Source organism: Thamnophis sirtalis, unplaced genomic scaffold (genome assembly GCF_051295495.1).
Source record: "Thamnophis sirtalis isolate CommonGarterSnake01/CBP01778 unplaced genomic scaffold, rThaSir2_p1.2 scaffold_2, whole genome shotgun sequence".
NCBI classification, from domain to species: domain Eukaryota; kingdom Metazoa; phylum Chordata; class Lepidosauria; order Squamata; family Natricidae; genus Thamnophis; species Thamnophis sirtalis.
Genome location: NW_028261382.1, coordinates 109365200 through 109391753, shown reverse-complemented (window position 1 = coordinate 109391753; position 26554 = coordinate 109365200). Strand labels below are relative to the sequence as shown.

Sequence of the window (26554 nt, the reverse complement as noted above, 5' to 3'; positions counted from 1 at the left end):
TCTCCAACCTTGGCAACTTTAAGACTTGTGGACTTCAACTCCCAGAATTCCTCAGCCAGCAAGCTGAGACCCCTGATCTAGAGCACTCAATACAATCTTGGAAAGTCTTGAGTAAGAACGATCCATTAAAAGAGGGCTTAATCAATGCACTCTTGAAGCAGAAACACTTGTATTGTTCTATCATCTAGCCAGCCATTTAGAGCAGCTCTTTACCAAAGGTAAAGTTTCCCCTCGAACATATGTGCTAGTCGTTCCCGACTCTGGGGAGTGATGCTCATCTCCGTTTCAAAGCCTAAGAGCCAGCACTGTCCGAAGATGTCTCCGTGGTCATGTGGCCGGCAGGACTAAATGCGAAAGGCGCACGGAACGCTGTTCCCTTCCCACCAAAAATGGTTCCTATTTTTCTACTTGCATTTTTTACGTGCTTTCGAATTGCTAGGTTGGCAGAAGCTGGGACATGTAACGGGAGCTCACTCTGTTACGCGGAGCTAGGGATTCGAACCGCCAAACTGCCGACCTTTTCTGATCGGCAAGCTCAGTGTCTTATCCACTGAGCAACCTAGACTAGATTATAAAATCTTCAATTAAACCCTAGCAAGACTGAGTGGCTTTGAGCTTTAACAGAATTACAGAGTTGGAAGCAGTGGTGGGTTTCAAAAAAAATTTAGAACCTAATCTGAAGGTGTGGCCTGCTTTGTGAGAGTGGCTTGCCCGCCATGTGACCAGGTGGGAGTGGCTTGCCAGCCATGTGACTGGGTGGGCATGGCCAACTTGTAAAAGGTGGTGAAACTCACTTAATAACGCTCTTGCTTAACAACCAAAATGTTGGCTCAGAAACTCTGGCATTTGAAGCATGCAAGTCTTAAAGCTGTCAAGTTACAAGACCCTTGTACCCCTAACCTTTTAGAAAAAAAACCCCAGGGGTGTTCAAACTTGACAGCTTTAAGACTTGTGGACTTCAAGTCCCAGAATTCCTCCTCCAGTCATGTTGGCTCAGGAACTCTGGCATTGAAGTGTGCAAGTCTTAAAGCTGTCAATTACAAGACCCTGGCACCCCTAATCCTTTAGGGAAAAAAACCCAGGGGTGTTCAAACTTGACAGCTTTAAGACTTGTGGACTTCAACTCCCAGAATTCCTCCTCTCGCTCTTCATCTTGATGATGTGTGGATGGGCAGGGGGAGGGAGCTGGAACCAGTTCTAAACGGCACTGTAGATTTATGGAACCTCTTCTATAGAAGAGGTTAGAACTGGCAAGAACCCATGCCTGGTTGGAAGGGACCTTGGAGATCTTCTAGCCTAACCTCCTGCTCAGGCAGGAAACCCTATATTATTTCAGACAAATGGTTGTCCAATCTCTTCTTAAAAACCTCTAGTGTCGGACCCCTCACAACCTCTGGAGGCAAGTACTTCCACTGATTAATTGTTCTGTCAGGAAATCACTCCTTAGTTCTAGATTGCTTCTCTCCTTGATTAGTTTCCATCCATTGTTCCTTGTCTGGCCTTCGTGTGCTTTGGAGAATAGCTCGACTCCCTCTTCTTTGTGGCAGCCCCTTAGGTAGAAGTCTGTAGAGATTCTCAGTCATCCAGGTTATGGTTGATCCACAAGTGCTTTTTTACTTTTTATTTTTTGCTTGCCCAAGAGGCAACTGGACTTCCTTGCTTTTGTTTGAAGATGTCTTGCTTCTCATCCAAGAAGCTTCTTCAGCTCTGACAGGATAGTGGGGAATGGAAGCGTAGGAAGTTAAAACCCATCCCTCTCCCAGAAAAAATGAAATATCCTAGGAAATATTGAAGAGGCGGAATATTTCCCTGGATGTGAAAGGGAAGAAACATGTTTTTAAAAGACAGAGTAGCTCCCTGCAGCTTCCTGCCCCACCCACTTTGTCAAGATGTCCAAGCCAGTCCCTTTACATAATAAAGAGTTCTCCCCTTCAGCTCCAGGGGGATGGAATCAAGGCATGCTAGTATTGGCCCTTTACCCAATTCACCACATGGCATCTGAGAACTCAACCAAACCTGGATTCAAAACGCAGCCTAGAGAGTTGCCCCTGCATGGCCCTATGGGAGTCCGACAACCAATCAGAATACAAGCTCAAGAGAGGGCATAAAACCAGGGACTCAGCATCTCAGCCCTTCCTTCTCTTTTTCTCCACCAACATTGAAGCATGTGATCACCTTTTCTGTTCAGGACTCAAGCCATGTGGTCCTGGCCACCATTAAAACCATCTTTCCAAGCAGCCTTCATGTCTCCAGTGTCTTTTTCTCCACTTGGAGCTGAACCCAGAAGGACATTTCTTTCATCAGAAGGATTTGTATTCCTTGCAGACAGCTGGTCATTTGCATCCTTTTAGAGGATCGTTGAAGCACTTGGAGGTTTATCTGTGTCTTCAGGGTCACCGTGCTCCCGGTTGCCCAAGTGCTTCTGGACTTCCTTGTTTATTCTAAATAATATAAATCCTTCCATTCCCCCACTATTGTGTCAGGGATGAAGTAGCTTCTTGGATGAGAATTGAAATGTCTTCAAAGAAAAAACAAGAAAATCCAGTTGCCTCCTGAAAAACGACCTTTCGGTCAATCATGACCTGATGACTGAGAATCTCTACAGACCTGGCTTCATTGCATCCCACTCTGAGCCACTTTGGGAGAGATGAGTGGCCATATAAATTGGACAAATACATTGGACAAATTAAAACTAATTAAACTCATTTAAGGGAAGGAACCCTGTCCAAGTTGCCTTGGCAGAACAAGTATGTCAGAGTATGAATGTTCATAGACTGGAATAGACATAGCAACAGGTCAGCCAATGGGGACTGTTTGGATAGACATGGCAACAGGTCAGCCAATGGGGACTGTTGGATAGACATGGCAACAGGTCAGCCAATGGGGACTGTTTGGATAGACATGGTAACAGGTCAACCAATGGGGACTGTTTGGATAGACATGGTAACAGGTCAGCCAATGGGGACTGTTGGATAGACATGGCAACAGATCAGCCAATGGGGACTGTTTGGATAGACATGGCAATAGGTCAGCCAATGGGGACTGTTTGGATAGACATGGTAACAGGTCAGCCAATGGGAACTGTTTGGATAGACATGGTTACAGGTCAGCCAATGGGGTCTGTGTGGATAGACATGGCAACAGGTCAGCCAATGGGGACTGTTTGGATAGACATAGTCACAGGTCAGCCAATGGGGACTGTTTGGATAGACATGGTAACAGGTCAGCCAATGGGGACTGTTTGGGTAGACATGGCAACAGGTCAGCCAATGAGGGCTGCTTGGAAACTGAAACAGTATTTGCTGTGTGAGCAACAAGGAGACAGCAAGGAGCCTGGGCGTGGCTTAGCTCAACTGTTCTGTACTAAAAGCTGAAATCTATGCTGAGCTCTGAAATGAAACTGAAACTGTTCTCTCCTCTGCCTGTGTTTGCTTATACTCTCTCCCACGTTGGAAGAACCAGCTTTTGGTATTGTTTATTTATTTCACATGTTATATTATATATAAAGAGAAGTGATTGAATTCCTGCCGAATCAGTTACCTGTGTGTGCTGGTTCTGGATGGGATTGCTGCTACAAACTCTAACAGAGAGTATCAACAATAACTCTGCAATGAGCCCACCGATGCTTACCAAAAGCAACAGCCAATATCCAGACGCTTTTTCGTATTCTCCGAAAGTGGTCAGCACTGCTAAAATCAGGCATCCCAGCACAATCAGAAATCTGGAGGAAGAGAGAAGAGGGGAAACGAAATATCGTCAGGCGTTCTTTCCATCAGCAATTCTCTAAAAGGTGCAGAAGGGGGAGAGAAAGGGAGTGCTTTTATCCTGACGGCAAGCTTGTTGTTAATCCAAAGATCTGACAACGTCCCAGAAAATACAGGTAGTCCTCGACTTACGACTACAATTGAGCCCGAAATTTCTGTTGCTAAGTGAGACAGTTGTTTAAAATATGTTGACCTATTTTACGACTTCTTTGGTCACAGTTGTTAAGTGAATCACTGCAGTTGTTAGGTTAGTAACCCGGCTGTTAAATGAATCTTGGCTTCCCCGTTGACTTTGCTTGTCAAAAGGTCGCAAAAGGGAATCATGTGACATCCTCGCCCTCCAGGGCACTGCAATCGTCATAAATATGAATCAATTGCCAAGCATCTGAATTTTGGTCATGTGGCCCTGAAGATGCTGCAATGGTGGTGTGAAAAATGGTTGTAAGACACTTTTTCCAGTGGTGTTGTAACTTCAAACGGTCACTAACTGAACTTGTTGTAAGTCAAGGACTATCTGTATGCATAGTCCTAATTTTACAACCATTCGTTTAATGACTGTTTGAAGTTACAGCCATGTTTTCCTGAAAATAGGACCAGGTCTTGTATTAATTTTTACGCCAAAAGATGCACTAGGGCCTCTTTTCAAGTAGAATAGAATAGAATAGCAGAGTTGGAAGGGACCTTGGAGGTCTTCTAGTCCAACCCCCTGCTTAGGCAGGAACACCTACACCACTTCAGACAAATGGTTGTCCAATCTCTTCTTAAAAATCTCCAGTGTTGGAGAATTCACAACTTCTGGAGGCAAGTTGTTCCACTGATTAATTGTTCCAAATGTCTGGAAATTTATCCTTAGTTCTAGGTTGCTTCTCTCCTTGATTAGTTTCCACCCATTGCTTCTTGTCCTGCCCTCATGTGCTTTGGAGAATAGCTTTTCTCCCTTTGTGGCAACCCCTGAGATATTGGAACACTGCCCCTAGTCCTTCTTTTCATTAAACTAGACATATCTAGTTCCTGCAACTGTTCTTCATATGTTTTAGCCTCCAGTCCCCTAATTATCTTTGTTGCTGTTCTCTGCACTCTTTCTAGAGTCTCCACATCTTTTCTACATCGTGGCAACCAAAACTGAATGCCGTATACCAAGTGTGGCCTTACCAAGGCCTTATAAAGTGGTGTTAACACTTCAGGTGATGTCTTACTTTCAGGGAAATACTGATACTGGGGTTTATTTTGGGGTAGGGCTTATATTAAGGACATCCTGAAAAATCATGCTAGGGCTTATTTTCCAGTTGGGTCTTATTTTCATGGAAACAGGGTATAGTGTTGGAAAATGTGATTTATTGCCTTTATGATCCTCGTAGCATCTCTACAATCACACGATTGTACACTCGGCAACTGGTGCACATTTCTGATGGCTGCAGCCTCCTGGGGGGTCATGTGATCATCGTTTGCCACTCTCTAATGAGCAGAGTCAAAGGGGGAACTGGCGGGGAAGGTTGCAAATCACAATCGTGTCTTGCTTAACCACCACAGCAAAAGAGATCATAAAATAACATGGACTCTTAGGATGCCTTGCTTAACAATCATGCCAGGTAATGATGAATTTTCCAATCCCAATTGTGGTCGTAAGCTGAGGGCCACTTGTAGTTAGTGAATAGAATAGAGCCGAAGTGGCACAATGGTTAAATGCAGCACTGCAGGCTACTTGAGCTGACTGCAGTTCTGCAGTTCGGCTGTTCAAAACTCACCGGCTCAAGGTTGACTCAGCCTTCCATCCTTCCAAGGTGGGTGAAATGAGGACCCAGACTGTGGGGGCGATATGCTGACTCTGTAAACCGCTTAGAGAGGGCTGAAAGCCCTATGAAGCGGTATATAAGTCTAACTGCTATTGCTATTGCTATTGGAAGGGACCTTGGAGGTCTTCTAGTCCAGCCCCCTGCTCAAGCAGGAGACTCCATACCCGTGATGGCGAACCTATGGCACGTGTGCCACAGGTGGCACATGGAGCCCTATCTGAGGGCATGTGAGGTGTTGCCCTATGCCAGCTCCAGTGTCTATGCACGCACTGGCCAGCTGATTTTTCAGCCTTCCGGAGAGTAGGGGAAATCATTTTTGCCCTCCCCAGGCTTCAGGAAAGCCTCCGGAGCCTGTGGATGGTGAAAAACAGCCCAACGGGCCTACCGGAAGTCCAGAAGCTTCAGTAAGGCCGGTGCACATGCACGTAGGGGTGTGTGAGCACAGGGGGCTTATGCGCATATGTGCGGGGGGGAGGGCATTGCATTATGAGCATGGGTAGGCACGCACACATGTATACCCTTTTGGTACCTGAGCAGAAAAACATTCGCCATCTCTGCCCTAGATCAAGGGTTGGCAAACTTAAACACTCAAAGAGCCATTTGGACCAGTTTCCCACAGAAAAGAAACCACCGGGAGCCGCAAAGGTCCTAACCGGAAGCCCCCTGTTCAATTCTGGAGCTGACCGGAATTTCAGTTCCCCCACCATAGAGTCTCCTCCTAGCGCGGCAAACTTTTTCCTCTACCTGTCATAACCGAAAGCCCTATCAATATTGGAGACAACTGGAAAACCCTCCCCTTGCCATAGAGTCTTCTCCTGGTGCACTGTGCTTCTCTCCTCCCCCCCCCCCCCCGGAAGCTCCTCTCAAAATTGTGGCGCCGACCGGTGACAGAGCCGCAGCAGAGGGAGGAAAGAGCCACATGCGGCTCCAGAGCCGCAGTTTGCTGACCCCTGCCCTATACCATGCCAGACAAGGACAGGCAGGATTTAATAAATTAAAAAGAACTATTAAGGTTTCCATGCATGGAAGAGAGGAACACAATACAAAACCAAAAGACCGAAGGATCCTTATGCTTTTTTCTTCTCATTTCATACAGATGCATTTCAAAAATAATAATGAAATAATTGACTTTAGCCACTGGGGGGCAGAAAACATCCATGTTCAAAACAGGCTTATTAGCTGTTGGGTTTCGTCCAAGACCTCCGAAAGTTATTTATTTTTAATGTGATAAAAGCACCCCTATTTATCATATTTAATTTCATTAAATGTGATAAGAGTAGCCTTATTTATCATGTTTAATTTCACATTCAAATGAAATTAAACTGAGTCTGGTCTCAGCCAAAGAAAGTTTTCTAAAAGTCACCACTGTACCGGATAATATTTCAAATAATCTTTTGAAGCTGCTTTTTTAGAGAAGAGCAAAGGAGAAATTTTATATTGTTTTTCTTCAAAAAAGAAAAGGGTGAGGAAGGTGTTTCATCCTTGACCTCCCTCTAGGAATAGTTACAAAAGACATTATGAAATCTCTTTAAAGACAGAACAGTAAATATATAACAATGAACCTAATAATTTTGCTTTGGACCAGTTTGATAAGCTAAAATGGCATGCTATTAGAGGAAATCCAGAGTCTATTAAACTTTGGCTTATGGATTATTTATTTTCTATTTCTTTTCCCTCCATATATCTATATAACACCTCCCATCTGTTATGGAATCCACATGACATACAGAGAAAGCGAACTGGCCCTTGGCAAAAGATTAATAGATTTTAATAAAGCAATGACTGTTATATAAACTTGGAACTTCCCTCTCTTAAGAGAGAACAAAGGTGAATTTCAGAAATAATTCTAATTGTTCTCTCCCTCTCTCTCTCTCTCACACACACACACACAAACACACACAGAGGGAGAGAGGGAGGGAGAAGGGGAAAAGGAGAAGGAGGGAGAAGAAAAGAGAGAGGGAGGGAGAAGGAAAGGGAGAGATGTAGAGGAAGAGGGAAAGGGAGGGAGAGGGGAAAAGGGAGAGGGAGGGGGAGAGAGAGAGAGTTGTGTAGATGGATTTTGTGCTGGCGCTTGTGGTGGCTCTTCATGCTTAGCTCTGTTTTTTTGGAGGCTGCATTGACACTGTCAATCTGTTTATCCTGCTCCAAAGCTTTCATCCGTTTGTCAGTAAGTTCTGTGGCACAACATATCTCAGTTGCTGCTTGTAAACCTAAATTATGTTCCCTCAAAAGGGGGTGGCGTGTGCTTTCACTAGTGATGCCCAGAACTATTTTATCACAATTAAGTTCATCTCTCAGAGAGCCACACTCACAGCTTGCAGCTCTCCCTCTCTCCTTCCCTCCATCCCTCTCTCTCTCTCTCCCTCCCTCCCTCCCTCCCTCCCTCTCTCTCTCACACACACACACAGACAGAGATTTTTGTCATCTGTCCCCTGAAATGTACACAAGGAAGGAGACAGCCTGAATTATACGCCTCCTTTCCAAACATCAAGGTGACACTTTGTCTCCCAACCATGATAGCAACCATCAAAATTTGCTTTATGGCTTTCGCGAAATTGCTTCGCTGACTAATGGCCAAGACAAGGGGTCATGTTTGATTCATGTGCCATTTCCAGAAATGTCTTCATTAGGTGAACGCTAGAACTTTTTCAGCTCGCGGACAGAGCTTTGCGTAGCCCGCATCCCGTCAATGAGCAAACGAACTATTCGTTGAGAGGAGGTTGTGTGTCTGTGCGTCCTTTTTTGAGTCACTTGCGGTTGACGGTATGGACAAGTCCCTCCAGTTTTTTGGCAACGGTTTCAAAAGCGTTTTGCCCTTGCCGCCTTCTGGCTCAGAGCCAAGGATTGGCCCAAACTCACCCAGCATCTTTCGTGTCTAAAGTGGGACAGAACTTTGCAACATCTGGATTTCTAGTCCAATGTAGTTCTACATTTCGGTGGGTAGGTTCACTCTCTGCACTAAGTTACAAAATGTTTTGCTTTTTTTCTTGGCTAAAAGCTTGAACCTTAATAACTAACCTCTACTTAGTTTTGTATAAATGTGTGGTGTTATGTATGTGTATCTATGTATGCAGTGGTGGGATCAGGGGTGGGTTTCAACCGGTTCGCGGTGGTCCCTGCGAACCGGTTGGTCGCCGAACCCGGAAGTAAGTAACTTCCGGGAACGGCGAAGCGCCCCCCCTGCACCCGTGCGCGCCCGCGCGCGCTCCTTACCCGGTTTTGACTAATTCTGCACTTCCACGCATGCGCAGGACGCATACAGTGCCTGCGCGATCCTCCAGGAGCAGCTGGCGCATCGCACAGATGCTAGTACGCATGCGTGCGCTGCGCGCATGCACGTGCATGGCACACACGTGCGCGAGGACGCCCCCGGCCTCGTTCCAACCGAACCGGGTGGAACAGGGCGAGAAACCCACCCCTGGGTGGGATTCAAATAATTTAACAACCAGTTCTCTGCCCTAATGACCATCTGGGTAGGCGGGGCTCGGTGGTCATGTGACTGGGTGGGCGTGGCCAACTCAAGGTCACTCAGGCTTCACCTTAGCTGTTACAATGCAATAAGGGTTAACCGGAGAGGCAGTTTCTGTAAGCAGGGCAATAAGGATTAGGCTAGAAACAACACCAGAATGTTTCCTTCCTCTTAATTTATCCTTGCACATTGTAACAGTGGATTTGTTACCCTTAGACCAAAAAAAAAAGCCTTTTATTCTAGTGTTCAGTAAGTGTCCCCATAAACAATCCATCAGCAGCCCAGATAGCAGGACAACCATTTGTACAAAAACCACTATTTTAAAGGAAGCTAGAGCTGAAGACTTTAGCAGAAGCTCTCCGTATTCTCCAGAAAAAATGCTCTGCTTAAACTGTCCAAGGAGCTGCTGATTCGAAAACGCCATCACTCTGCTAAGCAAATAATTCCTTCAACACTATCAAACTATTCACTAAGTCTGCATTACTATTAATCTTCTCATTGTTGCTATCATCCATCTCCTCCCACTTAGGACTGCAACTTTGTGGCTTGTATCCTTACGATTTATATTGATTGTTTCCTAGTATGATTTGATTGCTTACTTGCACCCTATGACTAACATTAAGGGTTGTGCCATAGGATTCGTGACGAATGTATCTTGTCTTTTATGTACAATGAGAGCATTTGCACCAAAGGCAAATTCCTTGGGTGTCCAATCACATTTGGCCAATAAAGAATTCTAGTCTAGTGTAAACTCGTATAGTCTATACTGTATTCTGTATTGTATTGTATGCTATTTTATTGTATTCTGTATTGTATTCTATTGTATTCTGTTGTATTCTATTCTATTCTGTATTGTATTCTGATGTATTGTATTCTGTATTGTATTCTATTGTATGCTATGCTATTCTATTCTAGGCTGTATTGTATTCTGTTGTATTCTATTCTGTATTGTATTCTATTTTGTATTGTATTCTATTGTATGCTATGCTCTTCTATTCTATGCTGTATTGTATTCTGTTGTATTCTATTCTGTATTGTATTCTCTTGTATTCTGTTATATTCTATTCCATTCTGTATTGTATTCTGTTGTATTCTATTCTGTATTCTATTGTATTCTATTCTGTATTGTATTCTATTCTATTCTGCATTGTATTCTGCTGTATTCTATTCTGTATTGTATTCTATTGTATTCTATTCTGCATTGTATTCTGCTGTATTCTATTCTGTATTGTATTCTATTGTATTCTATTCTGTATTGTATTCTATTGTATTCTATTCTGTATTGTATTCTATTGTATTCTATTCTGTATTGTATTCTATTCTATTCTGCATTGTATTCTGCTGTATTCTATTCTGTATTGTATTCTATTGCATTCTGTTGTATTCTATTCTATTCTGTATTGTATTCTGCTGTATTCTATTCTGTATTGTATTCTATTGTATTCTATTCTATTCTGTATTGTATTCATTCTGCATTCTATTCTATTCTATTCTATTCTATATTGTATTCTGTTGTATTCTGTTCTGTATTGTATTCTATTGTATTCTATTCTATTCTGTATTGTATTCTATTCTGTATTGTATTCTATTGTATTCTGTTGTATTCTATTCTATTCTGTATTGTATTCTGCTGTATTCTATTCTGTATTGTATTCTATTGTATTCTATTCTATTCTGTATTGTATTCTATTCTGTATTGTATTCTATTGTATTCTATTCTGTATTGTATTCTATTGTATTCTATTCTGTATTGTATTGTATTGTATTCTATTCTATTCTGTATTCTATTCTATTCTATTCTGTATTGTATTCTGCTGTATTCTATTCTGTATTGTATTCTATTGTATTCTATTCTATTCTGTATTGTATTCTATTCTGCATTGTATTGTATGCTATGCTATGCTATGCTATTCTGTATGGTATTCTATTGTATTCTATTCTGTATTGTATTCTATTCTGTATTTTATTCTGTATTGCATTGTATGCTATGCTACGCTATTCTATTCTATTCTATTCTGTATTGCATTCTGTATTGTGTTCTATTCCATTCCATTCTATTTTAAAGGAAGCTAGAACCGAAGACTTTAGCAGAAGCTATCAGCATTCTCCAGAAAAAAGAAGAAGCTCTGCTTAGTTTCTTGAAACATTGAGCTGGGCTGAGCAGCAATGATTTTCAACAGAATATAACCATGCTCCCATTCTTTCAGATGATAGGCTAATATTTCAGACTGTTCCTCCTCCTCCTCCTCCTCCTCCTGTCTTGGCATTTGTTAATGCAGACAGTTTTATCAAACTTCCAGCAGAGAGCATTATTATAACAAGCTGGGCTGCTTTATTTATTATATTGTCCAAGTGAGCCATAAAATCAAGCCGGCTCCCCTTAATGGGACATGCAGCTTGGACGGTTAAAATGAAGATACAAACGGCCTCCCTGTGGCCACACCACAATTTTTATGCTGATGAGCGCATCCAAATCTTTACAAATATGTTAAAGGAACATAGAGTAACAGGGTTGGAAGCAGAGGGGTATTCGGCCGGTTTGGATCAGTTCACCTGAACCGGTAGTGGAAATCACAGGTGGCCCCCACACACACACCATGGGTGGGTATGCGCAGTAGGTTAAAAACAAGATGGTGGCAGTTTGGGGGCGTTGCCGGCTGTGTTACTACCTACTCAGCTGAACCGGTCTGAACCTGTAGGAACCTACCTCTGCACTCCACACCCCTGGCTCTATGCCATCCTATTTAGGCACATTTTCAAGCCAAAGCGCATGCGCGGAGGGCCGAGTGCATTCGTGGACGGGGCTCGTGCAAGTGAAGCCAGGGTGCACAAGCTCATATTTGCAAAAAGTAAATGAATACCAACCCCGGACAAGCTCCCCCTATAAAAGTTCGCCACTGTACCCCATTTCTCTGAAGCCCATCCCTAAGAGCAAATATTTCTTCTTTCCTCACAGTGGTCAGGATCTCATTTTTTATTTATTCTTGTGCAACCCCGGCTCGAGTTGGAGCCCAAAATTATTCTTCTGACATATTGAAGGTTGGCATTTTGCTTTGTAGCACACTCACTTCTCTTTCATTCTCTCTTTTTTTAAAATTAAAGGAAACTAAAGAGAAGTCAGGTGAGACAAGGAGTCTAGTAACCACTTAAAATAAATGCTGGTGTCAGGTGCGGAAGACCTAGTCCACCTATAAAGGTTCAATTTAAACGTATTTATTGCTAAAAGCCTATGCATAAGTGAGCCCCTGCTTGGAGTTAGAACTTCTTCTTTGTATATAAAAATGGCTGTGTGTGTGTGTGTGTGTGTGTGTGTGTGTGTGTGTGTGTGTGTGTGTGTTCCAGTGTAACTCTGGAACACCTCAAGCAATTTCAACCAAACTTGATACACAGATGACTTACTCTATGGAAACAAATACTATGGGGGTAAGTCACCCCTAATACCCCCCCCCGAGTTATGTTTTCTGTTACGATACAGCCTGTTGTGCCTTAAAATGGCTTCTACTGTACTGCCGTAAAATGGCTTCTACTGTACAGTGCACTGGAGTTGCCATGGTAATGGCTTAACAGTACTCAACAAGGTGGCTCCTTCTGGTAAGGGGGAAAAATCCAACATTAGAAATTACGTTAAGTCCGGATATTTTTCTCCTATAAATAAATACCCGGGCAACGCCTGGATATTGGCTAGTAAGGAATAAAAGGGAGGCTGGATTTAGTCCGCTTGTTGACTATGTGGGGATTCTAAGCTGATCCCTCTTTTTGCTCCACCTCCAGGTTCAGTCATTCCCACTCTTGTAACTGGTACACAAATCCACAATAATCAAGGCCTTAAGAATGAAAGGCTTTTGCTAAGCAGCGAAGGCGATTTTACTGAGAATGAGATGAAATCTGTGAAGGAGAATTTGACCTAACGCAGAACAAATGTATTCTCTCCAGTCATATGTTTTGAAATCCCACACAGTCCGCTGCAGACATGCACACAAAAATTGGTGTACTTGTAATGGATTGTCCCTAAACTAATAAGGATTCAAGGAACAATTGTATAAATAACTAACCTCAATTCTGCATCAAAGGGATCCACCCATTTCCTAGTTCACAAAAAAGAAGAAGGAAGGAAGGAAGGGAGGGAGGGAGGAAGGAAGGAAGGAAGGAAGGAAAAGGAAAGAAGTAGGGAGGGAGGGAGGGAGGGAGGGAGGAAAGAAAGAAAGAAAGAAAGAAAGAAAGAAAGAAAGAAAGAAAGAAAGAAAGAAAGAAAGAAAGAAAGAAAGAAAGAAAGAAAGAAAATGACTTTCAGCATACTTTGGGATATATTGGTCCTAGAGGAAAAAAATAGTTGAGTTGCCAGAATTCTTGTAACCCCAGCCATTTCTTCTCAATAAATCTTGTTAAAGAGAACTGTGCTTCGAAAATAATCGCTCTCAGTTTTACGTAGATGCCAAAGTGCTTGCCAATGGTTTTTCATATCCTTAAGACAGGCCACTAACTGCACCCATGTTTCTGTATTTCTCCTCTCTCCCTCCCTCTCTCTCTCTCTCTCCCTCCCTCCCTCCCTCCCTCCCTCCCTCCCTCTCTCTCCAGATTTACACTTTTGAAATGTGTTGTTGGAGAAGACGCCTGAGAATGCCATTGGGCAGCCAAGGAATCAAACAAGAGGAGCAAATCAGTTCTCATGCAAGGCACAAAAGACCAGGCTCAAACTTCATGACATGATAGCAACGTCCCAATATTTGAATCACCAAGAAGAGGAGGTCAACCTATTTTGCAAAGCTCCCGAAGGCAAGGCAAGAAGCCATGGATGGAAACTAATCAGAGAGAGAAGCAACCTAGAACCAAGGAGGAATTTTCTGACAGGTAGAACAGATAATCAGTGGACTAGCTTGCCTTCAGAAGCTATGAGTGCTCCATCACTGGAGGTTTTTTAAGAAGAGAGCGGAGAACTGACTATCTGAAATGGTATAACCATTGGTAGCCCTCTACCACCACTGTAGGACATCACCAGGTCTCGCTGCTTTAGCAGAGTAAGGAAGATACTCAGAGACGATTCACATCCTGGTCAGTGTCTCTTTGCATTTCTACCATCGGATAGAAGACATCAAAGTATAGCCAGCCGAACAAATAGGTTTAAAAATAGTTTCTATCCTTGGGCTGTCAGACTTTTAAATACAACCACAATCACTCCATGCACACGCTAGTTTTTTTTTCTTTTTCTTTCTTTTTTCGTTCCCGCTATAATTTTGCACCAGTGAGGCTAAAACCAATTTCATTGCATTTATTTTGTACAATGACACTACAGACAGTATTGTCTATACTGCATAAGGTCTCAGGCATGAGCAGGTGGTTGGATTAGAAGACTTCCAAGGTCCCTTCCAACTCCTTTATCCTATTTCAGACACATGGGAAGACATAGGTTTCTAGAGAAGGCTCCAATTCTAATAAAAATAAAAGAGAAGAAAAGAATAACCAATAGCAAGGTGGGTGGATTCAGTAAGAATGCACTGCTGGAAGACTTGAAAGGCCAAGTGACGGACACATTGTTGTGGAGAAAATCTATGTGATCGTTAATTATGACTTGATCGTGACTTGATGGCACATAATTACTTTCCACAACTACGCGGAGGAAGTTGGAAATAGCTCAACGACCTCAATTTGTCTCCGTGATGTCATAGCTGTGTGGCATCATAGACTCTTCCTTCCATACATAACCAGAAGAACAGCAGCGGGGAAAAAACAGGAAGTGTCAGCCTCCTTTAGAACGGGTGGAAGGACATAAAAATGAATGATTGGTTGGATCATTGAGGGAGATGGGTTTGGTTATCTAGGGAGGAGGTGACTCGGTCAGAGATGTGTCCAAACAATGCTTCATTTTGTTCCACCCGTCAAGGAATGCTCTGGGACGCATTTGTCATTCATAGGAGTCAAAAGTAAGCTCGCACAATGTTTCAGAGATAAAAAGAGAGCAACGCCTTTAATTCTGTGATATATTGGCCGAAGACTCAACATCGGCCTAAGACATCTCACATCTTCCTCCTAATTTCTGCTAAACATTGATGGGTACGAAGGATACATTTATGCTTCTGAGTTGTACTTGGGTTTGAGACAATTCCTTGGGAAATAAAATTAAAGATTTCCCAGGAACTTTAACAATAATGCTCCCAAAAAAAAATATTTATTTGCTGGAGAGAATCATCTAGAAACAATACATATCTTCTTGAGTCTTATCGTTCCACAGTGCTTTATAACACTCTCTAGGTGGTTTACAACATCAATATATTGCCCCGAACAATCTCATTTTATCGGAAGCATGGAAGGCTGAGTCAGCTTCCAGCTGGTGAGGATCAAACTCCTAACTGTAGGCAGAGTTTACCTCAGGGGTGAAATCCAGCAGGTTCTGACTGGTTCTGGAGAACTGGTAGCGGAAATTTTGAGTAGTTCAGAGAACCGGCAAATGCCACCTTTGGCTGGCCCCAGAGTGGGGTGGGAATGGAGATTTTGCAGTATCCTTCCCTTGCCACACCCACCAAGCCACACCACGCCCACCAAGCCACGCCCACAGAACCAGTAGTAAAAAAAATTGAATTTCACCACTGCTTTGCCTGCAATACTGCATTCCAACCACTATGCCACCATGGCTTTCTCTTTGTCTAGGACAGAGGTTGGCAAACTTAAACACTCAAAGAGCCATTTGAAATCATTTCCCACTGAAAAGAAAACACCGGGAGCCACAAAAACCTTTCCATGTCTGACTATTTCCTGAGCGGCCACAGAACTAGCCTATTTAGTTGAATTAAACATTCTGTTTTCTTCTGAAAGTTTCCTTGGATTTAGCCATGGTTGGCCTACCAGGGGTCAAAAACCTCAATATATCACATGCCGGCGGGAGTCGCACACTGACGGTGATGATGCATATTTTGAGTGACAGGGAGCCACAGCAGAGGGATGAAAGAGCCGCATGCGGCTCCAGAGCCTGGTCTAGGAAGTCATCTTACACCATAGTTGACCATTGGTCTATCAGCCAAATAGTTCAATAGAAAGAATTTCCATCCTGTCCTTTCTAGAAATGGCCCGAGATTGAATTTGGGACTTTCTGGCCACTGCCTATTAGGATGGAAGTTGTAAATCAGACCCACTTGGTCATTCAAGATTACTAACATCAACTCTTTCCCATTCTCATGAGAGGTCAATGAGAATGAGAATATTTTCTTATTGAAAATTTTAAAAAGCTTTTACAATTATTTACCTCCCTCCCCCCACCCTCCCCACCCAAGCCCATCTCCCCCCCCCAACCTCCCCCCCCGACTTCCAGAGAAATACAGGATATAAATTTTTAACAATCATATTCTAAAATAAACTAAAATAAACTTGGCTTCTTCTTTCATTTGTGCTTTAACTCCTCTTTTGTTAAACTAAACTGTAAACATATTATATCATTCCTTTCTCTTTCAGTCATAAGCTATCTGGAATTTCTTAGTCCCGTATTTATTTTGAATATAATCAATCCATCTTCTCCACTCCAGTTTATATTTCTCATCTGAGTGGTCGTTGAGATATGCTGATATTTTAGCCATCTCTGCCAAGTTTGTTACTTTTAATGTCCATTCTTGAACAGTAGGCAAATCTTCCTTCTTCCAGTATTGCGCCACCAACAGTCTTGCTGCTGTTATTAGATTCAAAAGCAATTTAGTTCTCTATAACAGTACACTCAGTAGTTAAGCCTAACAAGAATAACTGCGGGGTGAAAATGAGAATATTTTAAAGTCTGGGACAGATTTTATGTCTGGTATAAGACAAGGTGACAAGACTGGAACAAACTGTGTATATTGTGGTTGGACAGAAGGATAGATAATGTACTAAGTAGGCTAATAGTTAATTAGTTGAGACTAATTGTGTATAATGTGAATGTATGGTCACTTCGATTCTGCGGTACTGCATTGTTTTAAATGTAAAAATAATAAAAATATATTTTTTAAAAAAATTAGTTCATTTTTATTCCTCCCCACGATCACATGACCATAATTGATGACTTCTTGTCAGAAACCAGCATTTCCTGGAAAAAGACCAACCCTTAACAAACAATGGATCTGCTTAACAACCATGTCATTTGCTTTATGAGTGTGGCTTTCGCTTAATGACGGGCACGATAAAGGACACATGATGATCTGTTTTACAACCATCATGACTTACAACTATAATTGCCAGGCTCAATTATGGTCATATGTTGAGGACTATCTGTATTGTTATTTTAAAAGTCTTCTTGCTGGAAATCAGTCACAAGGTAGGAGCTCTTAGGAAATGGATGACAGCCTCTTCCAGAACAGGATGTACTAAGCTGAAGATGTCACACTGAGCGTCCAAACATGTGAGGACTGTTTTAAAAGCTTAAATATTGTATTGTTGTTTATTTTCCGGATACATTCCACGTAGCATGCTATCTCCTTGGAACAAGAGAGGGGAAAGTTCTAAGTTTAAAATTACTGTATCAAACTGGTCAACCTTTCCCTCCTGCCCAGAGGTGGCAAACAGAGAGATAAGAAGAGGATCAGGATAATTGTTAGAACAATTAATCAAATGCTATGGGGACAACCATTTAAATATGAGCCAGCTGTGTGCAGCAGCTGCCAAAAAAGCCAACACAGTTCTAGGCTGCATAAACAGAGGGATAGAATCAAGATCACGTGAAGTGTTAATACCACTTTATAATGCGTTGGTAAGGCCACACTTGGAACACTGCATCCAGTTTTGGTTGTCAGATGTAAAAAAGATGAGGAGACTCTAGAAAGAGTGCAGAGAAGATCAATAAAGATGATTAGGGGACTGGAGGCTAAAACATATACAGTTGCAGAAACTGGATATGTCTAGTTTAATGAAAAGAAGGACTAGGGGAGACATGATAGCTGTGTTCCAATATCTCAGAGGCTGCCACAAAGAAGAGGGAGTCAAGCAATTCTCCAAAGCACCTGAAGGTAGAACAAGAAGCAATGGTTGGAAACTAATCAAGGAGAGAAGCAACTTAGAACTGAGGAGCAATTTCCTGACAGCTAGAACTATTAATCAATGGAACAACTTGCCTTCAGAAGTTGTGAATGCTCTAACACTGGAAGTTTTCAAGAAGATGTTGGATAACCATTTGTCTGAAACGGTATAGGGTTTCCTGTCTAGGCCGGGGGTTGGACTAGAAGACCTCCAAAGTCCCTTCCAACTCTGTTATTCTATTCTATTCTATTCCTGCCTGAGCAGGGGGTTAGACTAGAAGACCTCCAAGGTCTAGAGTTGTTGTTGTTAGTTTTGAAGTTGTGTCGGACCCATCGCAACCCCTGGACAATGTTCCTCCAGGCCTTTCTGTCCTCTACCATCCTCTGGAGTCCATTTACGCTCAAGCCTACTGCTTCGGTGACTCCATCCAGCCACCTCATTCTCTGCTGTCCCCTTCTTCTTTTGCCCTCAATCTTTCCCAGCATTAGGCTCTTCTCCAGTGAGTCCTTCCTTCTCATTAGGTGGCCAAAGTTTTTGAGTTTCATCTTTAGGATCTGGCCTTCCAAAGAGCAGTCAGGGTTCATCTCCATTAGGACTGACCGGTTTGATCGCCTTGCAGTCCAAGGGACTCGCGGGAGTCTTCTCCAACTCTATAGTTCAAATGCCTCAGTTCTTTGGCGCTCAGCCTTTCTTATGGGCCAACTTTCACAGCCATCCATTGCAAAGGTCTAGAGGAGACATACCAAATTCCTGCAACCCTTTTTCGTGAGTTTTAGCCTCCAGTTCCTTGCTGAACCATTTCTGGACAGAGAGTCAAAGGAGCAATTCCTGGAGAACTTGAATAATGGACCAACTTAGCTAGAAATCTCAGCTTTACCTGTGAAATTCCACTGCTCAAGATTGCTCTGAAGAATGGATCTTTTCCCAGTTACATTTAGGGGTTTCAAAAGGGATTTATGTCTCTCCCCCCCCCTCAATTACCTGTATGTTTTGCCATTTGAATGTTTCATTCACCTAATTATTTCAGACTGCAGAGTTAACTCACAAGGAAGCCAAAGCATTTCTGGTACATCATTAAGAAATTGGCATGCAGAACTTGTCCAATTAAGCTCATCCTGAAATTTTTAGTGCATGAATAAACAAGCCCATAAATTTTGTTTTTTTACTGTGATAGCTTGATTCCTAAAACAATTGCTCTTCTTTTCCCAAATGCACCGGGGCAAAACAACAACACCAGGCATATGATTCATCCCAGTTATTCAGCCAGCCTGCATATGTCTCATGTCGGCATGACATGTCAATCATCTTGTCAGTCATCCACGGAGGCAAGACAATCCCCTCTGTACTACATGAGGTTCGGCTCGATTTGCCAAAGGGTGCTTATCTCACAATTAAGTCCACTACAGCAGGGGTCCCCGACATTTCGAACCTCAGGGAACACTAAATTCATAATTTCAAATCCCGCGGACCACTAATATGATCTGCCTAATGACCGGCTGAGTGGGCGTGGCTACGTTTCCCCAAAAATACGACATGTCCTCATAATAAAGCCATGCCACATTTTTCTGGTGGGCAAAAATATAAGCCTCCCCCCCCCGCATATAAGCCCCCTGGACAACCCCCCCCCCACCTCCGGCCAGGCAGAGCGCCGCTCACCATCCTAGCAGTATCCCGAAGGTGCCAAGTCGCGGGAACCGGGGGGGGGGAGACAAAGGTGATTGCGTTGCTTGGTGCCTTCGGGATACCGCTAGGCTGGTGAGCAGCTCTGTGCCCAGCTGAAGAGGGGGGTTGCCGGGCAGCTGCTCTCTTGCGAGCAGGCTCCCAAAGAGGCAGACACCGTGACCCGTCAAAACTGCGGTCCACTAAAGCGCGCCCGATCAAAGCGCGTACGTGACGTCATCAGCAGCGCGACAAATAAAATTAAAAATAAATTAAATTAAAATTAAATTAAAGCAAGCCGATTCACGTAAAGGTAAGGGTTAGGTTTAGGTTTAGGGTTAGGATTAGGTTAAGGGTTAGGGTTAGGTTTAGGGTTACATTAAGCGTTAGGGTTAGGGTTAGGTTAAGGGTTAGCGTTAGGTTAAGGGTTAGGTTTAGGGTTAGGTTTAGGGTTAGGTTAGGGTTAGGTTTGGGGGGGTTAGGTTTAGATTTACGCGTTAATTTTAAGTTTACCACTCACAGCGTGCTGTTTTCGTCGCGCTGTGATGACATCACGTACGCGCTTTCGTCGAGCGCGCTTTAGTCTACCGCGGTTTTGTGGTGGAACCGGCAGGCACAGCTTCATGGGTGAATGCCTGTATTAAGCTGTGAAACACAACAGCCATGAAGCGACCACGCTCATGAGCAGCCACCCGGCAAACCCCCTTTGCAGCCGGGCACAGCGCCACAGCGGCAGAGAGAGAGGAGGGGAGGTGGGAATTGAGTTGAAAGAGGAGAGAGGAAGGGAAGGGGGAAGCGGGAAGGGAAATAATGGAATAGAAAGTGGGAAGGGAAAAGAGGAAAGATTAAAGAAGGGAAAGAGGAAAGGAAAGAGGAAAGAAAAAAAAGAAAAGGACAGGGAAGGGAAATGGAGGGAAGAGAGAGAAAAGGAAAGGAGGGGAACTTACATAGTGTCCAGTATTTCTTTTAATCTTGGCAAGTTTGAAAACATGTGGATGTCCCTGAATGGGGAATTCTGTCAGTTTGTTAAAGTTAACACTGTCCATGTGTATGACGCACGTTACAAAATCATGCCAATCATATATCATCTGCATTCAATTCTGAGAGTTGAAGTCCCCCTGTCTTCAAATTGCCAATTTTGAGGTATGTTCTAGAGGTATGTGGACACAGCATGGATGTGCAGTTTCTATCACCTGGAGGACTGGATTGGGTTTTATCCAGTATATTGATGACCATCCATGAAAGATCAGCCCAAACTAGTCTTGTGGCCTGCCAGTGGCCAGCAGAGCTGGCGGCAGATTCGGACAGTGAGGAGGTTGGGGAGGAACCTGGGCCAGTCCTGGAGTCTGGGGAAGGCTCTGAGGAGGGCTCTGCATCAGAGACAAAGATGGGACCAGGGCCATATGACAGTTATCAGCTCCCTTCGGAGTCAGACATCAGTGAGGCAGAGGAACAGCTGGAGCCTGTTCCCAGTGTGCACATGTGCAGAGTTGCTAGATGAAGGGAACAGCTAAGGAACAAGGGTCGACTTAGGAGTAAGGCCACAGGTGGATGATGAATGGCTCCCCCCAGAGGAAATAAAAGAGGAGCGAAAGGGGAGTGGAGTTTGCAGGAGACAATTAGTTCATTCCTGCATTCTTGCCAAGTATTATGGCGTCTGAAAGATATCGGCCTGGCCACTCTCCCATCCTCTCCAAGGTCAGTAACTGTGAACTATCTTGAAAGACTGTGGGCCGGGACTTTGCTGGAGAGGAATTCACTGTAAATTAAATAAAAAAGGGTTTATTGGGATGAGGACTCGACTTTGTGCCGCTGGGGAAGCCTAGGTCAAAAAAACTAGGAAGAAAGTTTACATTCGGGAGGGCAAGAGTAAAACGGATGCTTTGAGGCTACCAAAAAGCAATTCATCAGAATTAAGTTAAACAGATATCAGAAATTTCCCTGTTTTTGCCTCCAAAAATCTCCCCGAGTCTCCCAATCAGAACAACATCTGGCCAAGTTTTTTTGGCTTCCAAAACTGTTGGTCACAGGGCATTCTTTCTGTACCCCTGGGATGTGGGATTAACTCTTTCTTTTCAAGTACCAGTAGCTGAAGGGAACACCCCTTGACAGTGTTCAAAGTATCAGGGTTACAGTTCTGAAAGAACTGGAGGGGGGGAGGCAAAAAAGCTGGTTGCATTAATAGAAAGATAAAAAGTTCTAGTACCGCTTTATGAAGCCTTAAAGACCACACTTGGAATACTACATCCAGTTCTTGTCACCACAATTTAAAAAAGATGTTGAGACTCTAGAAAGAGTGCAGAGAAGAGCAACAAAAATGATTAGGGGACTGGAGACTAAAACATATGAAGAACAGTTGCAGGAACTGGGTATGTCTAGTTTAATGAAAAGAAGGACTAGGGGAGACAGGATAGCAGTGTTCCAATATCTCAGGGGTTGCCACAAAGAAGAGGGAGTCAAAACTATTCTCCAAAGCACCTGAGGGCAGGACAAGAAGCAATGGATGGAAACTAATCAAGGAGAGATCCAACCTAGAGCTAAGGAGAAATTAGCAGTTAGAGCAATCAACCTAACAATGAGAACCATCAACCAATGGAACAGCTTGCCTTCTGAAATTGTGGGGGCTCCAATACTGGAGGTTTTTAAGAAGAGACTGGACCATTTGTCTGAAATAATATAGGGTCTTCTTGCTCAAGCAGGAGGGATGGACTAGAAGACCTCCAAGGTCCCTCCCAACTCCATTGTTCTATTTTCTATGAAAACAAGTGGAAGCTTCTTAAAGTCTGAAGAAGAGAGAGAGAAAGAGAGAAGCCAAATTGTTCTAGTTTCCTGTGACTATTTTAGTTCAGTACATCTCTGTGATTTAATGCCAAATAAAAAAAATATGATGGATGAGCAAATTAGAGACCTCTCAGTTATTTGGCATGGGGAGATATTTTCAGGGAAGACTTTTTTGGAGATGATACTGCTTCCTTCCCACAGCAGGTGGAAGACTGAAGAGATTTCCAGATTCACACACAAAAAAAAATGTAATGCCTGCATTTCAGCTTTTTAAAATCTGCATCCATTGACGCAAAGATGAACTATACAAAGAAGAGTTCATTTCTCCATCACTTAGCAGTTTTAAATGGGTCAGATTTGTTTCGTTCTCAGGCAAGCTGAAAATGTATTTTTCATACTTCGAGAAAGACCGGGAATTTTATCGCATACAAAATGGAGGTTCAGGGTAGAGAATTTTGTTTTTAAAGTGTCTAACTAATGGCTGGATCCAGGGGTGGGCTACTACGGATTTGTCCGGGTTCGGGAGAACCCGTAGCTAACATTATGGCTGGGTCGGAGAACCTACAAATCCTACCTGCCCCGCCCCACCCCTCCCAGGAGTCTCCACGGGGGCCATTTTGGATGCGAGGTAAGTGCAGGGCCCACGCAGAGGCCCAGGGAGGGGAAAAATGGGACTCCCGGATGTTCCAGAAGGCTTCCAACCCTTGGAGGGCCTCCGGAGCCCAGGGGAGACAGTTTTCACCCTCCCAGAGGCTCAAGGAAAGCCTCCGGAGCCTTCTCATTGCCATCACTTTCCATCCTTCCTTCCTTCTCATTGCCATCACTTTCCTTCCTTCTCATTCCCATCACCTTCTTTCCTTCCTTCTTTCTTTCCTTCTTTCCAATTCCCATCTCCTTCCTTCCTTCTCATTCCCATCTCTTTCCCTCCCTCCCTCCTTCCTTCCTTCCTTCCCATTCCCATCACTTTCCATCCTTCCTTCCTTCTCATTCCCATCACTTTCCTTCCTTCCTTCCCATTCCCATCACTTTCCTTCCTTCCTTCCTTCTCATTCCCATCACTTTCCCTCCCTCCCTCCTTCCCTCCTTCTCATTGCCATCACTTTCCTTCCTTCCTTTTTGCAAATTGGACATTTTCCAACCCTAAGCTGACCTTTCCATTATGGATGAAATGGAACAAGCTGGCCTGGATCTGGAGAACTTTTGCTAGCAAATGGATACAATCGCTCAGAGATTTTCCTTCAGCCAAGAGTGATTAATGGATCAATTTTACGCACGCAGGAGAACTGCCCGCAGAGCATCGCTATGCCCTGAACTAACAGCCTTCCGCCTGCGGTAATTCCCTCTTTTCATTAGAGGTGGATTGTCTCCCCTGATGTTCCTTTAGCCGTCTTCTTTGCCCTTTCTATTAGCACTAAGTCAATCGGCCGATTGGGAGGCCACAATGTATAGCTGTAATTGGGGCCTTAGGTCCCATCATCTTGCATGCAGAACCTTCCTTTGGTGCTGAATAGGCCACGGCTGCAGGCCTTTGCCAGGGGGAACCACTGACCTTAAGGCATTTTCTCAGCATTCAGTTGCCAGATTGTTCTACCCAGACCAATTAATTCTCATGAACTGCAAAGAACTATGCAAACTCATGATCTTTCCCTACAGCTATGGAAAAGATTTAAGGACAACAGTTCTAGAAGTTGTTTGTTTTGGCCCAAATGCAGAGCTTCTCCGGGCCCCAGAGAGATTCACTGGCGGGCAGCGATGTCTGTTTTGATTTCATCTTGCAGCCTTAGCTAGAAAGTACGGAAGATAATTGACACTTCAGTCCTTTGCTTGGTCAAAGATGGTCAGAGGGACCAAGAAACATTCTCCAACCTGGGACGCTACAGAGGTCTTGGATTGCAGCTCCTGCAATCAACTAAAGAAGCAAGTTGTGGTCTTAACACAACGGAAGAGCTCTTGTTGGCAAGAGCCGGAGCACACAAACATCTGGTCCTCGGGGCCTGGAACAGCCAAGAATGTAAACAGTGCGGGCTGAAGCCCAAAAGATCGAGCGAGCAAGAGAATCTGAAGGGTCATTGCAATAGGCCAATTGAGGCTAAACACGTTCTCCGTGGTTTAAATACAGCAGATGCTGGCTGGTGTCCTTTTGTTATAGGGGTTAAATTAGGGTAACAAAACAAACCAGAACTCAGTTCTGCTGAGAATTTCCCCTGCTGTAAGTATTCAACGCTAAAGAGAGTTGTTGCCAGTGCTAATTTAGTAAATGAGCCCTCCCAACAAAGAATGGCTACAAGGAATTATGAGGGTGAGATCCCACAGCATTTCTGGTACTCTAATCCTTAATATATTCTGCAGAATCACTGTGTCCATGTGTTAGGCCCAACCAGATTATTCATGATTTATTGAATGAGTTAAAATAGGTTGGGTTCACGCCACAGGTGGGATTCACTTACCTTCCGTGTTGTTGTTAGTTGCGAAGTCGTGTCCAACCCATCGCAACCCCATGGACAACATTCCTCCAGGCCTTCCTGTCCTTTACTATCCCCCAGAGTCCATTTAAGCTCATGCTGACTGCTTCGGTGACTCCATCCAGTCACCTCATTCACTGTCATTCCCTTCTTCTTTTGCCCTCAATTATTCCCAGCATGAGGCTCTTCTCCAGTGAGTCCTTCCTTCTCATTAGGCGGCCAAAGTCTTTGAGTTTCCTCTTCAGGATCTGGCTTTCTAAAGGGCAGTCAGGGTTGATCTCCTCTAGGACTGACCGGTTGGATCGCCTTGCAGTCCAAGGGACTCGAAGAAGTCTTCACCAGCACCATCCCTTCCCTACCAGTTTGCAAATGTGAGCGCACTCTCATGTGTGCCTTGTCTGTGCATGTGCAGTGCTCGCACATTACGTTGGGGTGGGTTGGCGGAGCCTCCTGCAGCCGCTGCTACTGGTTCGCCCAAACCGGAGAGAACCGGTTGAATATCACCTCTGGTTCACACAAAATGCCAAGCCATCAACTGTGGCTTATCAGTGTGAAGCCAAAATCAAACAAAATTATGGATTAACATACTACGTGGATCGAGTCACCGAACACCAATCAGCTTCATGCAAAGATCCATGGACTGACATTCCATAGAAGCTGTGGGTGACTTCATACTCAAATGCAAATAAGAACTAATGCATGCAATATCTGATTCCCATCATTGTACCAGATTGTGATATATATGACGTGATTTTTTTATTGCCAGTTCAAGCGTGCTCCTATGTGCCCTCCCATGACACTTCTGCACATGCACAGAAACATCTGGGTGGATGGGCGAAGCCTCCCGCCACTACTGCTACCAGTTCACCCGATCCGAGCCAAACCGGGAGCAACCCACCTCTGTCCCCACCCCAGCCCCCATGGATGTGCCTGCAAAATAATTTTGAGTGAATTCAGCCTGGGAATGTTGGGTAAAACCTGCGACATGCTCACCTAATTCCTTCTCTCCATCACCGAGTCAATGGGCTGCCAAGGATGGAGAGTTTCGTTGCATCATATATCCTGGAGATGATCTACAGGTAGTCCTTGACTTACAACAGTTCGTTTAGCGACCGCCGTAGTGTCCCTGTGGTCATGTGATCAAAATGTGACACTTGGCACCAAGTTTATATTTATGATGATTGCAATGAATTGGGGTCAAGAGGTCCCTTTTGGTGACCTTCTGACAAGCAAGGTCCATAGGGAAGCCAGATTCACTGAGCAGCTGTGTCACTGACTTAACAACGGCAGGGATTCACTCAGCGACTGGGGCAAGAAAAGCCGTAAAATGCAGCAAAATTCACTTAACCAATGTCTCACTTAGCCATAGCATTTAGATTTACAGTGCTTTTAAAGCCCTCTCTAAGCAATTTACACAGCCAGCCCTGCCCCCCAACAATCTGGGTCCTCATTTTGCCCATCTTGGAAGGACGGAAGGCTGAGTCAACCTTGAGCCTGGTGGGATTCGAACTGCCAAATTTCAGTCAGCCGGCAATCAGCAGACGTAGCCTGCAGTACTGCACTCTAACCATTGCGCCACCATGGCACAGAAATTTTGGGCTCAATTGTGGTCGTAAGTCGAGGACTACCTGTGTATCTGTGGGCAAGACAGGAGAACAC

At 43.9% G+C, this 26554-nt stretch overlaps 1 protein-coding gene across 1 annotated transcript in view; it reads right to left on the bottom strand.

The window, feature by feature from the left end:
* The window catches only part of KCNQ3 (potassium voltage-gated channel subfamily Q member 3), a 176735-nt gene that overhangs the window by 41071 nt on the left and 109110 nt on the right, over positions 1-26554 (bottom strand). Inside the window, exon 2 of the mRNA XM_087706674.1 lies at positions 3631-3721. Coding sequence (XP_087562800.1) covers positions 3631-3721 — 91 coding nt within the window. The remainder of the gene's footprint in view (positions 1-3630; positions 3722-26554) is intronic.